General features: G+C 50.1%; 5 protein-coding genes across 5 annotated transcripts; 1 reads left to right on the forward strand and 4 right to left on the reverse strand.

Moving 5' to 3' along the window:
- Positions 1 to 3,870: 3,870 nt before the first annotated feature.
- On the forward strand, positions 3,871 to 5,299 carry BDW70DRAFT_44660 (uncharacterized protein). The gene has a single exon (XM_073744026.1). The coding sequence runs from the start codon at positions 3,987 to 3,989 to the stop codon at positions 5,085 to 5,087; it is 1,101 nt and encodes a 366-aa protein (XP_073596402.1). The 5' UTR covers positions 3,871 to 3,986; the 3' UTR covers positions 5,088 to 5,299.
- Positions 5,300 to 8,013: 2,714 nt separating this feature from the next.
- Positions 8,014 to 11,219, reverse strand: BDW70DRAFT_135344 (M28 family metallopeptidase). The gene has a single exon (XM_073736668.1). It carries the CDS (start codon positions 11,111 to 11,113, stop codon positions 8,252 to 8,254), a length of 2,862 nt encoding a protein of 953 aa, XP_073596403.1. The 5' UTR covers positions 11,114 to 11,219; the 3' UTR covers positions 8,014 to 8,251.
- Positions 11,220 to 11,693: 474 nt separating this feature from the next.
- Positions 11,694 to 13,560, reverse strand: BDW70DRAFT_159557 (putative ubiquitin ligase complex F-box protein GRR1; the record flags this gene model as incomplete). The annotated part of the gene is made up of 3 exons (XM_073740715.1): positions 11,694 to 12,035; positions 12,095 to 12,778; positions 12,829 to 13,560. The coding sequence occupies 3 exons, from the start codon at positions 13,558 to 13,560 to the stop codon at positions 11,694 to 11,696; spliced, it is 1,758 nt and encodes a 585-aa protein (XP_073596404.1).
- A 1,053-nt stretch (positions 13,561 to 14,613) lies between these two features.
- Positions 14,614 to 18,916, reverse strand: BDW70DRAFT_149925 (putative AMP-binding domain protein; the record flags this gene model as incomplete). Its single annotated transcript, XM_073739090.1, has 9 exons — positions 14,614 to 14,921; positions 14,980 to 15,609; positions 15,668 to 16,114; positions 16,177 to 16,372; positions 16,764 to 16,767; positions 17,925 to 18,050; positions 18,128 to 18,440; positions 18,654 to 18,789; positions 18,896 to 18,916. The coding sequence occupies 9 exons, from the start codon at positions 18,914 to 18,916 to the stop codon at positions 14,614 to 14,616; spliced, it is 2,181 nt and encodes a 726-aa protein (XP_073596405.1).
- Positions 18,917 to 19,391: 475 nt separating this feature from the next.
- On the reverse strand, positions 19,392 to 21,134 carry BDW70DRAFT_149927 (putative serine palmitoyltransferase 1; the record flags this gene model as incomplete). The annotated part of the gene is made up of 1 exon (XM_073739091.1): positions 19,392 to 21,134. The coding sequence occupies one exon, from the start codon at positions 21,132 to 21,134 to the stop codon at positions 19,392 to 19,394; it is 1,743 nt and encodes a 580-aa protein (XP_073596406.1).
- Between the last annotated feature and the right edge of the window lie 34 nt (positions 21,135 to 21,168).

The following is a 21,168-nucleotide window of genomic DNA, read 5'->3' on the forward strand; positions in this document are numbered from 1 at the left end:
TATGGGGCTACTCTCCGACAGGCGACAAGATGCTAGCATTAAGCAAGCGGTATGCGCAAACTCAGTAGACGCTTTTTCCAACACCTCCAGACGGCAGAGTCGTGCGTATCCACCGGGAACAAACAGGATTCTCCAGTTTAACCCGTCATGTTACGTGGTTGAAGTCGTGGCGCGAAGCTGCTATATCCCAATGGACCAGATATGAGGAACATCATACCTACGCGACGTTAATGCCGTATATGTCTACAACTCGGGAAAGAGTTACTTTTCAGGGAGTTGCCGGAGCAATTGTCATTCCAAGCTTCATCCATGGCCGGGTTTCGAATTGGACGATGCGATCAGTTCCTGAGTAGCCACATCAACTCACGCCCAGGCCAGTTCATCGCCACGGAACGTCTGGCATCAACATCAAGGGTTTCTCTAAACATGATTCACGGCCCCTCGCCGTCCAATGGCGAGAGAAATCAGCCATATACCCGGCGTCGTACATGGCCTGCTTTCTTCTTTCCTGAAGATAGGTCAGCGTCAAGATTCTTCGAGAAAATAGGGCCGTCCTCGTGCGCAAAGGAATTCCCCATTCGAGCAATTCCGTAAGCCACCGCCGCAGAACAGTGTTGCCAACCTGTAAAAGTCATCGGCAAGCTCGTCTTCAGCTGATAGAATTGAAACAACCCAGGGTGTCTCTAACGTACCACTATCATTCATCAAACGATGCATGCACAATCTTATCAGCCAACCAATGAGTGAAAAGATACTAAATCGAACATTAGCAATCCGGACACCGACCGGCCGGCGCCATCCAGCAGTTCCCACTTCCCGCTTCCCGAGTGTCTGCAGACACGATGGAACCTTGACCGTGTCTACCGGACAAGGTACTGTTTCGCACTGGGGCGCACCACTCGGTAACCCTGCTTGGTAAGATATAACGGACTAAAATAATTTGCGATCAGTCAATGCAGTTCCCAAGAACGTCGTTGCGGTGACTACACAAGGGGCAGCATGTGGCAAGCTCCATCATCCTGGTCGATACGCAGGATTATCCTAATTAACGTCGCACAATCTACCGCGTCTTTATATGGGCTGTCACTTAATGGTCGCGTGACTATTCAATCCGCAGAATAATGAACTGGCCCTTCAGGCCGCGGGAGCTCTGCCCAGTCTGCCCTATCCGGATGATCATCCGCAATCACTGTGCGCTGAGCTCGGTGGTAGGTGGTAGGTGGTAGGTGGAGCACAACGGCGGAGACTGTGCTCTGAGGTGAGCTGAGCTGCACAGTCTGTACTCTGTACGTTGCCGTTCCCGTCATTAGTGATATTCGCCTCCTGGTGGGCGACGCGCCTGTCACTTACCTCACAGTTGGGTCGCTTTAAGTCAAGGGTAGGTCGGGGACGTGTACATGGATGATTAGAGCTTTGTGCGAGCCGATCCCGAAGGACCAGGACACGCTAGACAGGGGTGACCCAGCTCCTGGAGCCAAAGTCAACTCCGATTCCTAAAATTTTAGCTGCAGCAGGCTGCAGCAGGCCTTGGGATAATAGTAGCAATAATGATGATAATAATAATAACAATAAGGGGCTCGCGTCTCTCACTTCACCGCCGGTCAGGCAAGCTGAATATCGACTCTGTTGGAGGACAGTCCGTAATTTATCGCAAACGGATGCGTTCCTTGAGCCCATCAGAGGTAGTCGGCACAGGATATCGGATGGCTGCAATAAGAGTACTGTGCGATAATTTACCATGGATAAGGTAGGCTCGGTAGGGTGGTACTCCAACGCTCACTCTGTACAAAAATACAGTGTAGGAAGCGTAGTATACAACCACGCTTATGGAACCCAGTGCGATATGCAGTAGATTAGGGCCACGAACGGATCGGCAATCATGGAGCTGAGAGCTCAAACATATCCATCATGTTGGGACAGGACCTAGCCCCGACGACTCTGGGTCTCGCGCCGGAGAAATTCGATCAGTAGTCTAAGTGACGACGCTAAATTTCGCCTTTGTCGACACTTGACATGTCGCAAAACTAGTGTTGCGGAGAAATAAAAGTCTTGATAAAGATAGGAGTAGCAAAATTGAATTCGTCGTGATCGCCGTATTCAAATCACATAATGTCTCGATGAGTCCATAATCCGCTGTGGAAGGGGATGAAGATTCCACGACTATGCGACGATGCTGGAGCAGTGTGGTAATATCAACAAAGATTGGATATTAATGCCAGGATTCAAGCCACGCTGCCGCGAGTTGCCTTTTTGTGACAAATCCACGGTGTTTTCTCCCTAGCAAAGCCTTTGAATATCATCGTCGAAGGTTCACGATTTCCCAGTAACTGTTGACATTGCAGCTTCCCATGGACGTATGCGGGAACGTACGTGGCAGCGGCTTCCTTGAGTCTTCTTACAACATGCGGTGTAGATCGAGTCCGTCCCAGACTGTTCGTGTTAGGCCCCGTGTGGCGGATTGAATGTTATCCTGGTCCAACGTGCAGGTGAAGTCATTGTTGCCCGCCCGGGCACGGACGCGGCCACTTTCCCCTTATGCTAAGTTACAATGCAACTGAAATTGAGTCATCACTGATGGGAGTCTATGTGGCTCAGTACCCTCAGTGGCTGACTGGTCTCTGTCCAGGACAAGTCGACAAAAAGAGATGACGTAGAACGAAGGACGCGGAAAAGGGGTTTAAGGAGCAAAGACAGGTGATGGGTGGCAGGAGCGGGCCCATGGGGCGGAGCAACCTCATCTCACCCTCCGCCGTCCAATTTGTGCCAGAAAAGCTTTTAAGATTTTTTCCCCATTCTTCGAGCTTTCCTACTTGAACCGTACTCGTACCGGCAATTCGCTTGCTCTGCGGCCAAAAAGAACGCGGACTTCGAGGTATGGATAGCCTTCGGGAGAATTGCACCTTGCCAGAGACGCCAGCTCTAAGCGATCAAGTCAAAGTAGTCAGCCGTTCAGGCCCGCCACTGGCGAGGATCAGATTCCTGAGATTCATAATTGGATCTGGGGCTCTTAGATGGGTCCACATGGACGATCCATCTGGGCCGGACGTGACTAGATTGATTCGCGGTTCTGGGTATGGGGCCCAAAGCAAGGTCCATTCTGATTGCACGATCCACTCAAGGCGTGGAGAGAGGAGAGGGGGAGCAGTGAGGCACACGGAGAAGACCTGGGGAAATGATCACAGGCCATGTCGGTGAAAGCCGCTTGGCTGAGTAACGTAACGGTTGGTTTTTGAAGGCCAGCGTCTCCCTTACACCTGGACTTATTTCATTGTTATTAGCTTGTTATTAGCAAGGAGACTTCCAAGGTGGAAGGAGGCGAGGGGAGAACTTATTGTCTTGGCCTTGGTGGCCTGCAGCTCGAAGGCTGACTCGAAAACGCCCATCCGAAAATAGGCTGCACATCATCGGTTTCTTTCCTCATCGTCAGGCTAGCCCCTGTTCCTACTCAGTTGCCGGCTTACTCACTTTGTGTTAGACCCGATCTTGGTTCTTGGGGCTGCCATTTTTTCCGTTTTGTGTGCTGGATTTTGGGCGTCGGGGCACCGGGCTTTTTTCCCTTGCTCTTGTCCTGATCTTTCCGTAGTGATCTCCTCTGTCCTGGGCGTAAGCTCATTACTTGCCTCTGCGTGTGAATCTCGCGTCCATTGAGTGGTGTTGTTGGCTGCTGGTGGTTGGAGGTGTGACGGCCCCAGTCCGGGGTATTTTCTCGCCCTGAGTCGACTCCTTTGGCCTTCTCACCTGACGGCCATCTCATCTCATCCAGCTCGCTCAACTCTCCATCTCCTCGTTCATTCAACCTTCTTCTTTGTCTTCTTGTGTTACTCTGTCATTCTCGCTCTCTTTCCCTCTCCGCTCTCCTCCCTCCCCTCCCTCTTCTTTACTGACCGGTTCAATCTATCCCCCGTTGCCTCTCCTCCACCTCAGGCACACCATGAATCTCGTCACCGCATCCCACAGCCAGCACCAGCTTTTTCAGAATTAGCGATATGGTCTCCAGCAGCTCACCAGGAAATGGCATCACTGGAGGGTATTCGGGCGACAGCCTAAGCCTTGAGATCACCATCGCGACGCTCGCCGGAATTACCTGGTACAACGCCATCGAGCTCATTGCCCTCGTATTTGTCACATTTAGTGACTATAGGGGCTTGTACTTCTGGAGCTTACTGATATCATCGTCCGTGGGGCTCATTCCGTACTCACTCGGATTCCTGCTCAAGTTCTTCAACCTGACATCCGCAACATGGCTTTCGGTCACTTTCATCACCATTGGCTGGTATTGCATGGTCACTGGTCAAGCTATCGTGCTCTACTCGCGGCTGCACCTCGTCCTCCCTAACCAGCGCGTCCTCCGTCGAGTGCTAGCTATGATCATCATCAATGTCGTCATCCTCCACGTCCCCACGACAGTCCTCACCTACGGCTCTAACCTGGCGGCTGGACGACGCGGCTACATCAACGGATATAATGTTATGGAGAAGATCCAGATGACCGGCTTCTGCATCCAGGAATTCGTCCTCTCCGCCCTGTATATCTCAGAAACGATTCGCATGCTCCGTCTCGACCCAGACAGGGGGAAACGCAAGATCATGTATCAGCTTGTCGCGATCAACTTGATTATTATCCTCATGGATATTGGCCTCCTGGTCGTCGAATACATGGACTACTACATCATGGAAACAATGATCAAGGGCGTTGTCTACAGCGTCAAGCTGAAGCTCGAGTTCGCGGTTCTCGGTAAACTCGTCTTCCTCGTCCGCAGCCATATATGGAAACAAGAATCTGTCACCGGTTCGCCCCCGGAGTTTCCAGATTTTGTCGACGCCACACGGGTCACTTCAGATCTTACGCACGCGACTCCGACTAACCGACAACGCTGTCACCCGTTCATGGACGAGGTTGACGTCGACATCGCCATGTTCGAACACTCAAGCCTCACTCGCGAATCAGGAACAGGCCACTCCGATATCTCGCACGCCCTCAGCGGCGAAACACAGACCAACAATCCTCCATGTTCCGAGCGAGACTTCACCGAATCTTCTCAGCGCTTGCCGACTTCGCATTTCAGAAGATCAGCAAGTACAAGGTGAAGCAGAACATGCCCTAGTTGTCCCTATCCTAGCCACTCAATTTACATCCACATCAACGTCCACGTCCACATCCTATTCACCAATTACTTCTTACGATTAATGAGCAATGAGATTACGGCCTCACACCTTCAGCATTAGCACATTACAACTCGCAAGAAAACAAAAAGAAACGGTCCCAGCCTCGACATAAGCATCGACGGTGACTCTTGACCCAAATCCAACTCCAACTCCTGTTAATCCGAGCCTCAGGCGTCGTGGACGCTGCTATTGCATATTGCCAACGGAAGTAGCTGAACAATATATGAGTGCTCATATCGCGCCAGATACTCATCGAAGTGTATATTGCCTTGAATCAGTACGGAAGGGACTGGGCCAATCATGATGAAAAGCAGGGAGGGGAATTGTAAGAAATATGGCACCTTCCTCAGCTCATCGCATGGAATCGAAACATAAAGCGAGGACCTGCGGTTCCCCTCTTCTGGTTAGTGTTATCGCTTTTGGCATAGCTGCCTGATACACCATATTTTCTACCATCGCCATTTTCAGTTGATATCGGCGTCATCCTGCCAGTAATCACAACATAGGCGCATCCTGCAGCAGCCGCAGTCTTTCCGCACACACTGAGCTCATCTTGCATGGCACGACAAAGAAATTGCGTGGTGTTGCTCTGAAAATGGGAATCTACCACGTTATAAGAGCGCCAGAGATATGCCAGCAGGACAGTCTATAAGTAGCTACTTTAGAAATAAGTCACAGCCTAAACATATGTGTTGACACAATGCTACAATAACGTAGACAGCGCCATAGTATACAATCCCAGCGCGGATCAATAAAGTCAGGCTAGGTGAGCTAGATCTCAGCATAGGTTGTTAATAGCTGTATTGGTGCAATAATGGCGAGAACGGGCGTTCATAATACTCTGGATCGCGAGGGTGTGGTGGTGGTGGTGGCGGTGACACTAACTCTACTTCTACCTAGCTCCAGTCATCCCCGCTGATCGACTGACTCGAGAAGTACCCACTACATACTCTACTACGCAGTCAATAAAATCTCTTTCAGTCTGCATCTCATCTCTCAATTCAGATCTGGAAAAGAGATTATTGAGAGCGTTAACAATTAACTTTTCCGGAGATGGAAGATGCCAGTATAGTAGATGGCTCCCCACTCGCAAAATAACCATTCCAACCAGCACCTACGATGATAATTTCAGCGAGCGCACCCTGCAACACCCTGCGGTGCTACAAAGGCCACAGGTTATTTTGAACAAACTCGAGGTTCCAGTGCTATTTTGGCCCTTTTTTCAACTGGCTATCCCAACTTCTTAGAAAACCTCCCACGGCAGGTCGCGGCCGCTCTAGACTTCGCCCCATTTGCACTAAGAAGCTGCTTTGTTGAGCCCAGATTATGGGCCCAGAAACCCCCATCCGGATCCCCTGACAATGTCTCTGTTTCATCGAGTGATGCGACTTCTTACTCCATGACCTGGATATCCACTTCGAGGGTGATAAAGACCATATAGGTTCCATGTCAGGACCAGAGCGCGTCGTAAAGTGGATTCTGCCGCCCCAGAGGCCGCCATTATATGCATCAAGAATCTAAGGGAGAGATTCTCGTTGACCAGCAACCATCGCATGTGAAAACTAGGCTGCTGACCAGGAAGCGACAAATCCAATCCCATTATCGTATTCTTGACAGCCAAGGTGTTCCCAGGGATCCGGTCAGTCTGGAAACAAGATAATGTTTCTACGCAAGTCCGGACTTCTGAAGCCCTATTCGGACACACTCTCCCAACCTCCTGATGGCAATAATGGTAGAATTGACATATTCCAAGTGAATGTTCACTGGACCAAGCATTCCACAGCCCCATAACCTCGAACACCTCCAAAGTGGTCCAATTTCTAGCTTAACATGCAATTTTTTATCTAAACTATTTATTAACACACTTGGGAGAATGTGATATATGTCCAAGAATATTGAAATCACTAACATCGCCCGTGGCAAATGGGGTGGTCTCTTGCAAGCTGTTGTTTTATCGCAAAAGATATATCTATCGATATAGTAACATAGTAGATAAAGCTTCATTTGTAAAATTCCAGCTTTGAACAAGATCCAAGCCTTCCCAACTAGAGAGACCTTCTCCAGCAGACGTTCATCCATACGATCCCCGTGTCTCTCCATGTCTAGTTTACCGTCTTACTCAATTACCACCGACACCCCTTGATTACCGAATCCCAGCCTTCCTAACTGCGGTTCCTATCTAGATGCCACCACTCGATTCGACTTTCCATTTCATATCCCACTTTCATACCCAACTTTATATCTGATCACGTGGATTGCTAAAGGTTGGAAGAGAAGGATCTCAATTTGTTGATACTTCATTTTGCTGTAGTATTTCACATTTGTACCTCTAGCGCCCCCATTCATAGATACCAGTTCGTCCTTCTCTATTTCTTTTGCTGGTAAGCACTTATTTCACCCTGCAAATAATCTCCTAGAGACAGCTACGGGTCTCCAGGCCAACCTTGAGTTGGTGTTGCCCAAGGTATTATTTTCACCTGCTCTCTCGTAAATCTAGTAACATATGCTCAGATGTTGAGCTCGAGTGACACTAGCTGAGGTTGAGCACCTCAGGTGACTTAGACGATGACTCACCGAACAAAACGATGGTGTGGAGCAAGTAATAGAGGACCAAATCAGCGGGTTGCTGATGGGATTAACCGGTGGAAATGCGGCCGTCTATGGCTTCAGAAGGTCAATCTCGACGTCGCGCTCTCAGGTCCTCACATTCGAGCTGTAGTACGGTAAACCAGGTTTAGAATAATGAACTTAGAGTGGTCGCCTCTACCAAGGTACCACAGAGTGATGAATACCTTGCATCGAAGTAACCTAACACAAGCCCGCTGCGAGGCATCTGGGTATATACTACTGTCGCAGTACCTTGTTGGACGGGAAATGTTTCGACGTCCATCCGCAAAGCATTCGAATGCAAACATAACATGTAATGGAACCGCTATATTGATAAGACACTCCCAGCAAGGAACCGGACTAAAAGGCAAGGAAAGGTAGAAACACAAATCATAGCTCAAATCCTAAACGCCTAAAAAAGTTCAATCCGATCCGATGGTACCGTTGTCGACATTAGAATAAGTAGGTACCAGGGCTAGCTAGGCGATTTCAAAAGTCTTGCGACCTTCCACGAGCCCGTCGGCCAGTTTACTAACACCTATCCAAGCAGGACCATACTGTCGCACTTCATCGAGAGCCGGAATAGTACCGGGTTGGTTATAATCGCTCCAGAGGCAGACAACTTGTCCGGTGAGGGAACCAGAAGTTTTACTGTGATCTGACGAGCTGTCCGGGTTAAACCACTCCACGTCTACTGTCCAAGTGTTATCCCATACACGGCTCCAAAGGCGAATCTCCTTGATTCCCTTGGCATAAGTATGCGGGAAGCGAGGATCGTACGCAGAGCCGGCAACATGGAAGTTCTTGATAGGAGAGTCAAAGATGACCTTGCACGCACGGGTGTTTTGGCCGGAGATCTGGAGTTGAGCGTGGCGGGATTTATCGGTAGACCGGGAAACCTCGAACGAGAGCCATTCCTCTAGAGGTTTGTCTTCTGTGAGGACGTGTGGAGGAATTCCAGCCCAGGAGCACTTGACCCTGTCGCCGAGAGGACCACAAGTAACATTTTGGCCTGCCGCACTGGGTAAGCCAACCGCGACATCGTGCACAAACGGTTGGACTCCCGTCAATGAAGCAGTATTTAGACCAGTATCGAGATCGACCTCTTGGATAAAGAATAGCTTGAGTCTGTTGGAATCGGAGAACGGAAAAGCAACAAGGTTGTAGATCAATGTCCCGGCGAATACGGCTAGCATGAAGAGCGGAATATGGTAGGTGTAACGATGAACAAATGGTAGCATCGGAGTCAAGAGAAGTGTTGTAAGCGCCACAATGGCAATGTAAATGAACAGTGAAGAGCTCCCATCCTGTCCCGTCTGATGGAGGGAACTAGTTAGCAGCAAGGCTATAGGCCCGACCAGAATGAGAACGACAGGAGCCGCGAGGAGGAATTGCAGCAGCCATAGCCATTTAGGCAGAGAAGCGCTCCATCGTTGCTCGAGACCATACACATTGACATCCTGCGTATGCTCCTCGCTATCTGAAAGGTCCGCGGTGTCCGCGCTCACTCGAACGTAGTTTGCAAATGTAGTTCGCTGCCGACTTCCCAGCAGTGATGTCGACTCTGTCGGCGCTTCATCCTCATCCTCCTCATCCTCCTCAGACAGTCCCCGCCTGCTACTATGGCTGCTGGCATGTCTTGACACCGGCCGTAAGTGGTTAGCATATTCGGACTTCCGCGGCAGAGCAAAGAGCTCAAGATACGAGATCCACGTAGCCAGGAACGTTCCTGCGTATGCAAAGAAGATGAAGTAACTGCCCCCCAAGGCCCAACGGTCCTGGTAGACCGTGGCGATGACCTGAAGAACCCACATGAAAATAAAGGTCCAAGTAAATGTATAGACGCGATGAAACGCGGATGGCCGAGCAAAGTCAGCCACGCGGGATACGAACCAGGCCAAGAATATCCAAACAGACACCATCATACTCCAGACCGCGTATTGACTGCTGTGGACAATGTACGGATTGAACTTAGTGAGCAAGTACGCCAGGCCTATGGTAACAGCGGTAGGGATTCCAAGAAGGAATGGAAATCTAATGACTCCGCGGTCGCCATATAGAGGAAGGACTTCCAGGCTACCCTCCGGCCGAATTGAAGTCCTGAAGAGGTACATCTTATCCACTTTGGTTAGGATAATGCTTGTTAAGAGTAGAACGATAGGCGCGACCACTAGAAGGGTGACCGACAACGCAAATAGAGTATGTAGGCGGAAGAGCACAAAGGTGCTTCCATAGAGATCGAACCAAACAGCCTGGTGTCCTGTCCCACTCGCTATCTTGTGCTCGTTCCTCGCTGGCCCATCAAACCGATGGCTTGTGTCAGACACAAGACCCTCTGTAGTCGCGACAGCGGTCGACAACATGTGCCACAAGGAATCTTTGCTAGTATGCCTAGTATCATCCTGATCCGTATGATATCGAGCTCTCGGTTCGAGGAATGCGACATCAAGTCCACGGAGTCCCATATCACCCTCAAACACGACATAATCGGTCTGGCTTCGAATGAGCCCCGCCTTGAAACCATCTGAGCCTAGCACAGACCCAAATGGATGTTCCGATCGCATATAAGACGCAGCGACCTCTGCATCGGAACTGCGGAACAGCACCGCGCGTCCGCCAGCGCCCGCGCCCTCCAAGTTGAGGAATGTATGCGGAAACCTCGATAACGGATGCTGGCTATATACGCGCGCGCCGTTCAGGAAGTCTTCCTCGCCATTGTTGAACAACACCACCAGTCCCTTTCGGGGCGCATTTTTCGGAGTTGTGAAGTATTTGACCAGCTGCAGACAAGTCACAACACCAATCCCATCATCTGTAGCACCGTACCCCGTCGAGACACTGTCGTAGTGGGCGTTCACCAGCACACCTCCTTTGCCCTTCGGACTTCCCTCCGGCAACTCCCACCATTGTTCCTGGTCATCATCTTCGCCGCGGATATACACAAGTATGTTGGTCCCTTCGAAGTATACAGCAAGGTTGTCGCGGGCGAATGTCAGGTTTGAGCGCGTGTCGTCGAAGACGAAAACGTCCGGTTTCCTTTTGTCAGTAGTCGCGGGCGGCGCGGCGCCCAGGATCTCGTTGATGCGCTGCAGCAACCAATCATGAATCTTGTCGTTCTGGCGGGAGTTATACGGGCGGTAGCCTGCAGTGAGGACTTGAAGGTCGCTCCAAGCTTCGGTAATATTCAGACCATCGGGGCTCGAGGTGGGTGCGGATGGAACGACATGGTAAATGACTAGCAGCGGGATTACGAAAGCTAGATACACGACCGCGGTGATCAGCGTGACAGGCCAAGGAGTGAAAGCTAATGGATTTCCCCGAGGTGGTTTAGTCTGGTCCATTGTCTTGACTCCGGGTTCGGGAGCCTTAGCCTGGCGGACGAAGTCTCTAGACAGAGAGAGCTTGAGCTTGAGCAAGGTGCGGAGAAGACGAGACAGGACACTGAGGCGGGAAGCAGCCGGGGCCGCACGGGACCTGGCGGTACACCTACCATAAGACTACACCAAACACGGAATATTCTCAAAATTGCTACAATATATTGCTATGCAACAAATCTATGATTTAATTGAAATGGGATACCGATGGATGTCTACTTGCAACCACTTGTCGGTGGCCAGCCAGTTTCCAGTATAGAATCTTCATATGTGCCATCGTCAACAATATACTCACGGCTGACAAATGATAATAAGAGTAAGATAAAAGACCCCGTGTAACCGCTACCAATGCAATAACCAGATAACAGGAAAGCGCCAGTTGAAGAAGGCGATGCTTGTTCCGGCTAAAATCCAACCAGAAATAGAGATAACAACCATGATAGTAAGACATGCTGAACAGACTTGGGAAAGATAAATCATGCTAGAGAACGGATGGAAGAAACAATACCGACGAAAAGTCACACGCTGGAAGCAGTTTGTAGGGGTATCAAGCATGAGGAGGTGTGATGTTAATGTAGTCGTCATCGTTAATCGCAGCGGCATGCATGAGGCCAGTCACTTGGCCCTCGTCTTCATCCAGTTCTTCTTCATCATCGTACATGGTGGCTTCGTTCACATCCCGCTGGGGTGCAGCTTCTCGGTTCAGATGGTTGCGAAGGAGATTGACGCCTTCACCGCTGAAAACACAGAAGACCTCGCGCTGCTGGCGGGTGAACTCGGGGGGAGCCTCACGGCAAAATACCGTTAGTTCCTCCCGCAAGAATGCTGCGACTCCGGTAAGGCTTAGGTGCGTCAGACGAGGACAGCTGTTGAGTAAAGCATGGATGCCCTATACTTAGGTCAGACAATCACGACTTTGACCAGAAACAAGGACGTGACAAAACTTACAACCATGGTGAGGTTGACACAATAACTTAGATGCACTCTTTCCAGGCTGCTGCATGGCACAGAGTGGTCCTGGGCCGGCCGCGCAAGTGCTAATATACTAGCATCTGTAATCAACTGGCATTTGACCAGGCCAATTCTTCTTAGCTTCGGCAGAGTTGCCAGTTGCTGTACACTCCTGTCCGTCAGGCGGCTGCAACATGCAAGATCGATGTATCGGATTCGGTTGCAAGATTTGACCAATTGAATCACTGCACTATCGTTGATGTTGGAGCAGTGGCCCAAATGAACATAGTGTAGGTTCTTCCCTAATTTGCAGATGGCCCAAACGGCACGATCGGTAATGAACTTGCACTTCGCGAGCACAAGGTTCCGCAACCGCGGTGCCGAACTAACGATGCGTTCGACGGCTTCATCTCTGATATTCTCGCATGCAGTCAGATCAAGAATGCGAAGACTAGTCATTTGAATATGCCTTGGAAGGTCCAGGAATGCGGAATCATCTATTTCTGTGCAGTGGGCGAGTCGTAGTTCGCGGAGGTTCTGTAGCGTTGTCATAAGAGCCGTCACTGACTGGTTTGTAACGAGCTTGCATTCCTGAAGGTCGATCTCAAGGATAGATGGGCAGTTCTGAGCGAAAGACAGGATCGCTTTATCGGTGACTTGGGACACTCCATTCAATTTCAGCTGCGAAAATTAGAATGAGAACCATGTGATTCGATTGTAAGGTGACTTACTCTTTTGAGAAGCCTACAGTTCTGCGAAACAGCAATCAACGAATCATCTGTCACTTTCACGCATCCAGTGATGTTGAGACCCTGCAAACGGTTGCAATTTTCCGCCACTTTGAAAAGAGTATGGTCAGTAAGAGACCGTAGTTCCGAGACGTCCAGAGCCTGCAAATGACGACTGCCGACGACCAGGTCGGATACGCCAATGTCAGTGAGTTTGCGGCAGTTTGTCAATGTGAGACGCTCGATCCGGTTGCACTGGGAAAATGGAACGACGGTCCCGTCGCTGACGTCTTCTGTAAGAGCGGAGAGATTCAGCCGCTTAATGAGACTTGAATAGAGGAAGAAGCTGTCTTCTTCTCCCACAGCAGCCGCGATTTTCTTCAAGTTATCCCAGTTGTTGCACGAAGGTCGATGCCAAAGAAGACCGACACAGTTCAATGCCCATATACGACATACCAGCAGACAACTCAACAGATCCCTCGGAGAATTTAGTTTCGAAAATATGGAGATGAGGATTTCTGGTGGAAGGTAGGCGATCGGTGGCAATACGGTCTCTGGATCATTCTGGATGTGTGAATCACGAGGGTTCCCAGCGCCGATCGATGACTGTGAGTCGTTGGCTTGGAGTGTGAAGAAATCGGTATCATCGTCTGCGGCACGTTCAGGCGAGGTCGACGAGGAGGATTCCGAAGGAGCTTCGCTCGAGAATCGAGTTGGCTGCCGAGAACGAGCCATGATGGCGGTGTTGAGGTTGGGCTGCGTTGCGGTCTGAAAAATTCCTAGTCTTCCACTGTCTCAACCTCGCAAGAAAAAGCAAGTCGACATGGGCAGATCTGCGTATGTGTGTACGTCACTTGACCCGTATGGGAGACCCTATTCACTGCGTCGACCTCTGTTATCGAACAGTCGGGAGCGACTCGGGTCTATTGAAAGCGAAGGAGCCAGTAGGAGGATAAAAGGATGCCCTTATGAAGGGGATGCGCGTTGGGCGTGCCTGCGGTGACTGCAGGAATAGCGACGGCAGGGAGGCTCGAAGGCAGTCGAGGGAACGGCGACTTCGGACGGAGCCAGGGGCGAGAACAGGATATCAGAGGATAAGATGCGTAGGCTTTTCCAGTCGAATTTACAAAGAGCTCAAATTTGCAATCGATCTAGGAGGGGTCGAAAGAAGTTATTATTAGCGCAAACTAAGGTGACGGAATGTGATTGAGACGACGATAGGATGGGGAAGGCGGCGGCTGCGATCCAAGGCGGGCTGGGAGGGGACAAATGAAATCACCTGCTCTCTCAGACTGCTTCGGGCTTACAGGTAACCAACAAGGCTTCAACGTTGGACGTTTGAAGCGATGTCTAAATAGAGAGATGATTGGATGACAAGAGAAAAGTCTCAGCTGCAGAGAAGGAAGAATGCTGGGTTGATCGAGTGGGGGATCAAAGGGCGATTTAGCTGAATAGAGTGCTGGAGATGCATGAGCACGGTCTCCAAGCAGATGATCAATCAAAGGGATCCCTTGGTCGCGTTCTCAACCTTGACTTACGCCTGACGGTGGCAACCTTGCAAGTGGTGTGAGGACGAGGAGGTCGTGCTATTTTATAAGCCTCCTCATGCGAGATTGTCTTCGCCCAGTCTTCTCCGCACATTTGCTCATCCACTGTTTACTCATCCTCCCCCCAGTCCTCGAAATTATCGGCCGAGCCATACTAGTGAACATATAGTATGTATTGCTTTGCATCTATTTCCAACACTATCTTATTCTATCTAGGTACCTTGCATCAAACGCAGATCCGTCATGATCGGCTTCCATCCTTTGCCCACTCGCGAAGAACGTTCTTCCTCAACTTGCCCGTGCTGGTCTTGGGAAGCTCCGCGACAACCTCCACTTCCCGTGGGACCATGAACTTGCTGATTCCGCTAGTGTTCCTAGCCCAGTCGACGACATCTTTACCCTTCAGCTGCCTCCCTGGTTTGACAGTCACAAAAGCTTTGGGCCGTTCACCCCAATGGCTGTCGGGAACGGCGACAACACCGGCCTCGAGAATATCCGGATGGGTGACCAGCATAGACTCGAGTGCAACGGACGAGATATTCTCACCTCCTATACTAATATCAGTATGACAGGGTGCCGGGAAAAAGAAAGCAGCGGTGCGGCCTACCACTGATGATAATATCCTTGGCTCTGTCAAGAATCTGAATGGCCCCATCTGGATGCCAGACAGCCAAGTCTCCTGAATGGAGAACTCCGCCAGCAAACAGTTTCCGTGTCGCCTCGGGGTCTTTATAGTAGCCCTTGGCACAGATATTCCCAACAAACACAATCTCACCAATCTCCTTGCCGTCCTGCTTGACGTCAATGATGGTGCCCTCAGGCACCTCAGTCTGGACGACCCGTACCGGAAGACTGGTCAGGAAACCATGCCCTTGCCGTGCCATTCGCGCGAATTTCTCCTTGCGTGGGAGGTTTTCCCAGGCCGGCATATAGTACCCTTTAGTGATAGGCCCATAAGTCTCCGTCATACCGTAAACGTGGACTGGATGCAAATTCAAGCTCATCATCTGTTCAAACAAATGAGGTGTTGGCGGGCTCGCTGCGACTGTAACATGGACTGGTTCTGGAAGCGGCTCAGCTTCAGGAGAGCTGCAGAGCAACGTATTCACCGTTGGAGCCGCATTGAAGTGGGTGATGCCGTCTTGCTTGAGTAGTTTCCAGATCTGCGGATAGTCGATTTTGCGCAGACAGTAGTGAGTCCCGCGCACCGCAGTAACCGCCCAAGGGAAAGTCCAACCTAGAAATCGAGCATTAATCACAGGCAAGTGAAAACAGATCTCACCATCAAAACCTACCCATAGCATGAAACATAGGTAAGGTCCACAAGTATTTACAGCGCCGTCCTTGAAAGTTGAGCCCAGACTCAATGATGTTGCCCATAGCAGCAAGATAACAACCACGATGGGTGTATTCCACTCCCTTCGGGCGCGCCGTTGTCCCACTGGTATATGCCAGCGCAATAACATCATCTTCAGACGCGGCTTGGCTCTCAAGCGTACTCCAGCCCTTTCCGCCTGTATCCCGGTCATAGTTCAACCCCTCGAGAATAGCCTCGTCAAATGGACCCGCAAGTTGGCCCTCTGTCGCATCTGTATCTGTATCCACAATGATACGAACATCCGGCTTTGCTGCTCTATAGGACGACAGCAGAGGCAAGTATTCCTTGTCGGCGATGATAATTTCGGCGTCAGAATGAGTAAATATATAAGCGATATCGTCTTCCTTAAGTCGATAGTTCACGGCTATAATATGAATATTAGCAAATATATACCCATTTTGGAAGAACAAAGAATAAAAGCCTTACAAACATTTGCGGCCCCCGCAGCGGCAATACCGAAAATCGACTCCAGAAAAGCCGGTGTGTTTGGGCACAGAATCCCGACTCTCTTATACCGATGCTTCTTGAGAAAATAGGCAATTCCTCTAGCCCGATCCGCAGTCTCTTGGTAGGTTCTTCGCAGCACTTGGTTATTTGCTGTAATGTGGTATATCGCCTCGGCCTTGCACATGACAACCAAAGTTAATAAATGTTACCTTTTTTTGGTCTTGGAATGGACAGAACCCACATCTGGCTCTATCGCCGCCGCCCTCGGCAGAAAGAACGTAGGAGACAGTGTGTGGAAATTGACATTATGCTGAAAGCTGTTTACCGGAGCGGGAGTCGCTGTGCTATTAGCATCAAGGGGCTGTTGAAAGTGGCCGAGAAGGCTGGAGAGGCGAGACTTGGCAGTAGACATTGGTTGGTAGGGTGAAGGGTAATGGGAAGGACAAGGGTAAAAAGAAAGAGCGAGTTCTACGGAATGAGGGAGGTGGAAAAGAAGGTTGTGTAGCTAAATATACCAAATACAGAGGGGTTAACAGCCGAGTCGACCTAGATAAGTCCGGTCGTACGGGCCTGAGGAAGCCCCAGTCTAAGCGGGAGCGGGCGTGGTGGGGTGCCCGAGTGTTAAGAGTGCGGGGAAGATCCAATTGATTACTGCGGAGAGATGTCCGTAGTCCGAGGCGGAATCCTCTCAGCTATAGTAGTCTTGATCCAGCCCTCCGGAATGTCCTTGATATGCTAGACTTAACAGCTGCTCAAACAGTGATTGTACAGCTCAGAGTTGAAGGATCTTGCAAAACACATCAATCATAAGATGGACGATTGGTGGGTTGCCATAATACTGTTTAAATCCGCAGCGATTTTATTTTTCCGCCTTGTTCCGCCTTTGAGGTCCCAGTTTACCAAGACATTATAATTTTCAGGAGGTTTGCTTGATTACCGAATACCGATGCTAAGAACAGTGCATTAAATACTACTGTTAGCAATAGTGTAGACTTAAATTATCAGCCACAGCCTACCCATGATCATGAAGGATTGACCGCTGTCGGTGACGAACTGAGTAGTTGGAGTCACGCGTGCCTCGGCGTGAATATTCAGAGTCGGTATACTTCTCGAATCGCTTGTCCTTGCTCCTATATCTAAATGAAGTGCCTGTAGGTCAAGGTGTTGCAGCTACATACAAGCGGTATGACATCATTTAAGTGTGTGTTATATGGGTTTCGGCCGAGGTTAACTCTCAGTGATCGTCGCCTGAACACTGCGCTGCGGTGAAGACTACAGTGGTACTTCGACGAGAGCTAGTTTTAAGAATTGCCGGTGTTAGGGAAATCCAGGTAGTTGCGGAAAGTATGGCTGCGCAGAGGTAAAACATGAGATAGATTTAACGTGTATAGATGAATTGCAGGTCATGAACTCTTGAAAATTTCTTGGATTAAACCGCCACGGCGCGAAATAAAGGGTCAGCTATTTTGAACAACCTTTTCATCCCATGTGACTCCTGTATTGTACTTTTTTTTTTTAAAGACGACACCGGTCTCTCCCGCCTCACATGTGCATCCTAGCATGAAACGCTGCTAGATCCCATGAAAAGGTAGGAACTGAGAAAAAAGGTCGCCGATCAGCCTCCCTTCCAAACTTCGCTGAAAGTTAAAACCGCTCGCGATCCCAACCCACCCCGTCAAAGACACAAGCAACCAGCCGCGCAACCAGGTATAATCTAGAATCCGTACTCAGCGAGCTGGCTCTTGGTGTTCTCGGGAACGCTCGCCGACTTCTGCGCGTGAGCAAGTTGGCGGCGGGCAGCCTTCTTGCGCTCGTAGTAGGCGCTGCTCTTAACCTTTCTTCGCTCCTCGAGTCTGTTATAAAATGCTTCGTTAGCCAAAAATCCCAGCACCAGTACCTTACCAATTCTTGGTGTCGGAGAGATACGCACCTGGCAACAACGTCCTGGTACTTCCAGCCAACCTCGTGGCTGAGTCTGCCAACGGTGCAGTACTTGCGGCCGGGGCGAAGACGGAGGACGCGAAGAGCCTGGGGAACGACGACACGCTTCTTCTTGTCGTAAGGGGGAGGGACACCCTCGAAGACCTTGAGCCTCTCAAGAGCAGCAGCACCGCGGGCGGTCTTGTGAGGGATCATTCCGCGGACGGCCTTGTAGAAGATGCGAGAAGGAGCGCGGAAGTGGAAGGGACCACCACGGGTAGGGTTGTAACGGGTGATCTTGCGGAGATAGGCGTGGTACTTGACTGTTGCCGCAAAATTCTATGTCAGCCGTCTGCTGCCCAAATGAACGATCATGACAATGCCGCCAAATTTCCGTCTGCTCCATTCTGCATTATTGATATCAAGTATTCCCACTTTTTATCGGTTTCCTTGCCCTTCCTCCCATTTTCCGTAACGAAAAAACTTTGCAGCAAAAAAGAAAACAAACCAAAACCAGAGGGTCGGATAAAACGTACGCTTCGCACGGAAGAACTCGCCAGAGATGTTAAGGGCTTCACATCTCACGACGACGATCTTCTGGCCGTTAAGCAGCTGCTTCGCAACAGTGCTGGCCAGGCGACCAAGGAGGTGTCCCTTGCCGTCGATGACGACCTAAAATTCATCCAACACGTCAGCGCCTGTATTTCATCAAGGGGGCCTCTGCCCTGTTGCGTAGATATCATAACGGTCGTTTCATCGGAGAGACGGCGGTACGCACCACTGGATCGATAGAGGACATCCTGTCACCGGTTCAAAAGGAAAATATCCAGCGAAAGGAAGAGCACTGCTCTAGGATACTCCCTGGGGATGTATGTTGTCGGCGGTTGTTGTCGTTGTGGGCAGGTTCAACGCACACAACGGAGTCGGATGTGGTTCGCAGCTCGGCGGTCGCTAAGCGAGGGCGGCGATACTTTTGTGCGGGAGAACCCAGGAGGGCCACAGCCCTAACTCAGCCGGTTTGGTCACGTGAATTGCTCTAGACAGCCTCCAACTATTGTAAGTTAAACCAACCACAAGTGGCGATTTGCTCCACACCCATTACCCCATTCACCTCTTAGGGTCAGTACGTAGAGACTGACAATTTTCTACGCGATGCTACATAATACTTGAAGCACAGTCTACTCCAAGAATTCTGGACCCGATGTTGAGTGACAATCCGCTCGAAGAAACACCGCCAATGGCGCCATAAATACAGAAAGTGACATTCTGACGCCTCAATACAGAGTCAGCTTCGCATCTCGAAGTCCCCTTTTTATGACCTCTGTCAATGTCCAGCGTGGAGGCTCAGTAATTTTACCTGGTGATATCGTGCCGCCTGATCTTGGCTCTTTCAATCCACCAGCTTTCCCAGAGGAGAACTTTAGTTGTAGTGCTTCTCCAACTTCGTCGCAGGCTTCCAAGACGTGGTCGAGATCGTCCTTGGTATGCGCTGCAGATACACACAATCGTGCACGGGAAAGCTCCAACGGTGTAGCAGGATAGGTAACAACAACCACCGAGATTTTGCGTCGCAGCATCTCTCTTGAGAATGCTGGCATCTTGGCTGGATGATACAGCATTAGGGGCACGATTGGAGAGTCATCATGGCCGTAAACAATAAACCCAAGTCTTTTCAAACCTAGCCTGAGATACCTCGAGTTGAATATCAGGCGTTGCATTCGCTCAAGACCATGACCCGGGTAAAGAGGGTCCTCGTCTGCAATCAATCGAAGTGAAGAAGAAATTTGGGCAAGGACTGGGAGTGTTGGAGCTTCGCTGTACGCTTGACCGGCATTGGTGCAGCGTAGCTTATCAATGATCGCCTGGTTTGCAGCCACATAGCCACCGTTGGCACCGAATGACTTGGTGAACGTGCCCATTAAAATGTCAACATCAGCAGGGTTAACTTTGTAGTAATCACATACTCCACATCCTCGACTGCCGATTGCTCCAATCGAATGCGCCTCGTCAATGAAGAGATAGAATTTATATTTTTTCTTGAGCTCCAGAATTTGTGGAAGGTTGCACATCGTTCCTTCCATCGAGTATAGTCCTTCCACGGTGACCATGATCTTCTTCCACGGTCGATGTGTTCGCGGCTGGCCTTGGGAAATGGCCTGCCTCAGCTTCTCTTCGAGACTCGTCATGTTATTGTGTGCAAAGACCTCTATGGCTGCTCCTGAAAGCCTAGCGCCGAATCGAATAGACGCATGATTGAATTCGTCTGACAGGATCAGACATTCACGCTGGACAAGCGCTGGAAAGACCGTCGAGTTTGTCGCAAAGCCAATCGAGAACACGATTGCCGCGTCCTTGCCAACCAATCGGGCAATCTGATCTTCCACCTCGACAAGTAGTTTTGTAGTTCCTGGATATGGCCCCGCCATACTTATTCCATCTCGGTAAATGGTCTCTTCCACCGTGTCGGCACAGGGTCCTTCCGATTGCGCAAACCCCAGATAATTGTATGAGCTCAGATTAAGTGTGTTTGTTGCTTTACCGGTAAGTTCAAAATGAATATTGTCTTTCGAGGTCCGGTCAAGTAGAACAACATGCCTGCCGGGAACTCCAGTGGTAGGCCGTTCGAAGCAATCATTTATGCGTTGCTTCATACGCCGAGAAAAGAAGCTCTCGAAATCGTTATACAAAGAAGCATATCCATTCTGAGACCTAAGGCGTCGGTATGTATGTGGCTGGAACCATCTGGCGACAAAGTCCTGGAAGTGGCCAAGGAATATAAGAACAAGGAAACTGATATAGGTTGTCAAGATGATGAAGTATGGAGGTTCATCGACCACCAGGCCTGGCATTTCACCTCCAAAGACCACACTGGTATAAAGATGGGATGGATCACCCAGTGGACCAAATTCTGCATGCTTTTTTGTCAAGTTTTCGACAGGGCCTGTGGCTAGATCTGCGGTCGTCCCGGCAGTGTTTGTGTCATTGAAACATCTGGTCACTGCACGAAGGGATACCATGGCGGAGGCTTGTCCTTTTGAAGACAAGTTAAAG

Source organism: Aspergillus foveolatus (genome assembly GCF_047715535.1).
Source record: "Aspergillus foveolatus strain CBS 279.81 unplaced genomic scaffold BDW70scaffold_21, whole genome shotgun sequence".
Lineage (NCBI taxonomy): Eukaryota > Fungi > Ascomycota > Eurotiomycetes > Eurotiales > Aspergillaceae > Aspergillus > Aspergillus foveolatus.